The sequence below is a fragment of the Pygoscelis adeliae genome, unplaced genomic scaffold, assembly GCF_000699105.1.
Source record: "Pygoscelis adeliae isolate BGI_AS28 unplaced genomic scaffold, ASM69910v1 Scaffold262, whole genome shotgun sequence".
NCBI lineage: Eukaryota > Metazoa > Chordata > Aves > Sphenisciformes > Spheniscidae > Pygoscelis > Pygoscelis adeliae.
Window position 1 is genome coordinate 1,492,093 of NW_008824184.1, and position 3,653 is coordinate 1,495,745.

General features: G+C 60.2%; 1 protein-coding gene across 1 annotated transcript in view; it reads right to left on the reverse strand.

Annotated features, from left to right (window-relative positions):
• The window catches only part of WSCD2 (WSC domain containing 2), an 18,756-nt gene extending 18,002 nt beyond the window's left edge, over positions 1–754 (reverse strand). Inside the window, exon 1 of the mRNA XM_009334446.1 lies at positions 373–754. Coding sequence (XP_009332721.1) covers positions 373–748 — 376 coding nt within the window. The 5' untranslated portion in view covers positions 749–754. The remainder of the gene's footprint in view (positions 1–372) is intronic.
• Positions 755–3,653: the final 2,899 nt, after the last annotated feature.

The window sequence follows — 3,653 nt, forward strand, 5'->3', positions numbered from 1 at the left end:
GTGAAAATGGAGAAATGAAAGTGGATTATTGGCACTTGGGGAAGGAGGAAGGAGGGGAAAGAGGGAGGAGAAGATCTTTCTGGGAACATCCTCAGGACCAGTGGTCTCCAAAGCGGGATGCTGCGCCCCAGGGGATGTGCAGGGCAGTCCATTGGGGTGCGGGAAGAAAATCTTAGCGCTCGAGTAGCACATGCATATGGTTTATAAATAAATAAATACACATTTACTAGGGGTGCGTGCCCAGAAATTTGTTCCTGGTAGGGGCGCACGACCAAACCAGCTCGGAGACCCCTGCCCCAGTGCACAAGGCTTTCCCTGGGAGAGGCCAAGAGGAGGGACCCCCACCCGGACACGTGTGTCCCCAGCCCTTACCTCTGTCCTCCTCCTTCTCGCGGCCGCTCCTGCCCCTGAGCACCCGGCTCTGGGTGCTGCCGTAGTCTCCAGCTTTGCCCCTCTCTGCCGGTTCCTTGGAGGTGCTTTTGAACCAGGGTCCATGCCGCCGTCCCCCCTCCGGCATCGTCGCTGCCGCCTTGAAGCCGCGGCTCAGCTGCATCACCCCCAGGTAGGGCAGCCCCGGTCCCTCGCCGGCCCCGGGGCCGTGCTGGCTCCCTGACACCGTGGGCTCCCCAGCGAAGCCCGAGTGCAGGAAGACCAAGCTGCCGGCTGCCAGGTAGAGAGCCAGCAGTGTGAAGAAACGCACGGGTTTTCGCCGAAAATACCGCTGGAGTTTTACCAATAATTTGGCCATAGCGTCTTCATCCCTTCCCCGGCAGCTGGTGCCGCGGGGGAGCTGCTCTCCTGCCCCAGGGATGCTCCGAGGGGGGTTTTGCCCCCCCCCAGACTGGAGGTGGCTCCCGGGATGTACCAGGGGAGCAAATGGGTGCCCCAACACTGCAGCGGGGGCTGCAGGGTGAAGCCGTGCAAAGCTATTGCCTGACCCTATAAAGTCCGGGAAGGCTGGGGAAGGCAGCGGGGACAGATTTCGGGGCCCCCCCACCGTGCATGGGGGGGATTCTCCAGCGCTGGCTGTCACCGCCGTCCCCGGTTTATTCTCCTCCCGGCAAAGCCCCCCAGCCGTGCCCCAGAGACTCGGCTGATGGAGGGATCATGTTAAGGAAATCGAGGGTTTGAAGGTGATTTGAAAGCCGATCAGCTGACGCAGCTCTTCTCGCTCGCCTTTCCGCTCGGCGGCACCGGCTCTCACAAGCATCTCTCTAATGGAAACGGCACCATCGCCCTTTCAGACAAAGAATGAAAAGTCCCTGGACCGTCTCGGGGCCTGAAATGCTGACTGGGACCCTTTGTCTAACAAAGCCCCATTCATCTCACTCCCAGGGCAAGAAATCTTCACCTGCAAATCAAAGAGAAAGGCACACTTAGGAAAGCGTCCCAGGACGCGGGGAGGATTGCAGTCCCCGTCCCCCCACGGGGCGAGGAAGGATGCCCAGGCTCTCCTTCGCCTTTCAGCCCCGCAGAGGGACAGTTCAACCTCCCCCCCAGCACAAGGATGCTGGACAGGCAGGAGACGTCGGTGCAGTGGGAGCGATGCTGGCTTCCAGCAGCCTGGGCTTAGGGACAGGCATGCGGGGATGAGCCCCGACTCCAGAGCCCACACAGTTCTGGCTGGTCGTGCAGGAGAGGTGCTACAGGAAGGCTCTGGGGCACATGGAGGATTTCTGATTTCACCCGATTTCACCCACAGGAGGATGAGCTGTGCACGCACACATCCACGTGTGCATGCACACACATGCATATGCACGCACATCCACACACTTGTGCACACACATGCACACGCATTTCACCCCTAGACCCCTAGAACATCTCTATGCACTGGCTAGCCCCGAGCAAAGCCCCCGGAAAGCGAATGCCTGCCCTGGGAGCCAGGTGGGCAGCAGGGCAGGAGGCTGCTGCAAGTGGCTGCTCCAGCAGCCAGGCACCCCGCCGCCTGGAAGGCCCCATGTGAGCATGACGTCCCCACGTCACCCCCAGCGTGGCTCTCCCACATAGCCCCATGGCTGTGTTTCAGCCCGTCGTGCCCCCAGCGAGGCTTTTGTAAAAGTTGAGGCCAGGTCATCCTCTGTTCTCCAGCCAGGACCAAAGGGCTGACCATCCCCATTTGCACCCTGCCAGCCAGGATCAACACGGTGCTGCCCTGGGAATGCCGTGGCCAGAGGCTACCCGGGGCCATCCCTGGCGGCTCATGGCACAGGGAGGGCAGCCATCCCGGGGAAGGGACAGTCCTCGGAGGGATTTCTCTCCTCCAAACCCCCCAGCTATGGAGGATGTGCTCCAGCCCTGCCCGGGACAAAGCCATGCCGGGTTGCATGGTGAGTCCACCTTCACAGTGGGAAACCCCACTGCCACCGCACCCTGCTGGCACCTCGGCGGTGGCAGGGACGGCCCCATGCCCGCGGTGTGCTGCCTGTCACGGACTCGTTTTATTTTAGGAAAGGAGATGAAAATAAATGGAAAGACAAAGTGCCATTAGTTTAATGGCCTCTATGTTCCTGCCATCTGTCTTCAGTTGATTAAATAAAAAATATTGGTGGAACATATGGCATGAATTATACATAAATATTTTAATTTGGGTTCCCAGAGTGGTTATTCAAATACCCCTGGCTCTGCCGGTGAACTTTTGTGGAGCTCAGGGCTGGGCAGGCTGCACAGGATGGACTGCTGGTGGGGCACGAGCCCCCAAACCGTCCCCTCCCTGGCCACGCTCGGGGCCAATGCGGCCTGATCAAAGGCTGAGTAAACTCAGAGTAGTTGAGCAAGGAGACTGCTTGCTATTCAGGCTTTTGCATCTGCAGGCACCTCCGTGGCAGGAGAAAGGCACAGGCAGCACCCTGGCACAGCCAGGGTGGGTGGTCCGGCCCCCACCACGGTGGGTGAGCATCCCCCAGCCTGGCGGTCCCATGGACCCGTCGGTGCTTGGCTGCTCTCCCACACTCCCTGGCCAGCGGCCAGCAGGGAAGGGCTGCTCCGTGGGAACCCGAATCCTCCCTTCCCACACAAGCTGCTGCTCTGCACTTCAGCCCACCTTCCCGGGGCTTTATACGGGTGCTGAATACAGGGTGGTTTGGGACACTGCTGGGGTGCAAACGAGACAGCCCCCGGGCTGTCCCCGGTCCCTGCTGCCGCCCACCCTCCTCCCCGCCTGGGCTTGGTCTTGCCAGGCTATGACAAGGAAGCATGGCATATAAAGAAGGGGCTTAAATTACTATCATTAAGCCATCTGGAGCTCATCCTTCTCCATCATGAACTGTGGAGTCGCAGGTCAATTACTGCACATTTGCATATATTCCATTAATGCTTCTGCTAATTGTCTGGAGGAGATAATGTGCTCGGCTTACGGCTCCCTTGCTAGCTACGGTTTACAAACAGCGAGTGCAGCAAACAGAGCCGGCACCGATGCTCCCCGTGTCGGTAGAGGCTTGGGACATCAAGGGGCTTGTTGGGGGGGCCCCACCCTGCTGGTGGCCATCCGGGATGGAGGATGCTGGCAGCGCCCCATGACGCTGCTCTGTGCACCCCACCAGCCCTCCCCGTGTTGTAAGGATGGATCCACTCCCCCCGGTGCAGCAGCATTGGGGTGGAAGGACCAGCCACCTCGGCTGGACCCCGCGGGGTCCCCTTCCCACCGCACGCCGCAA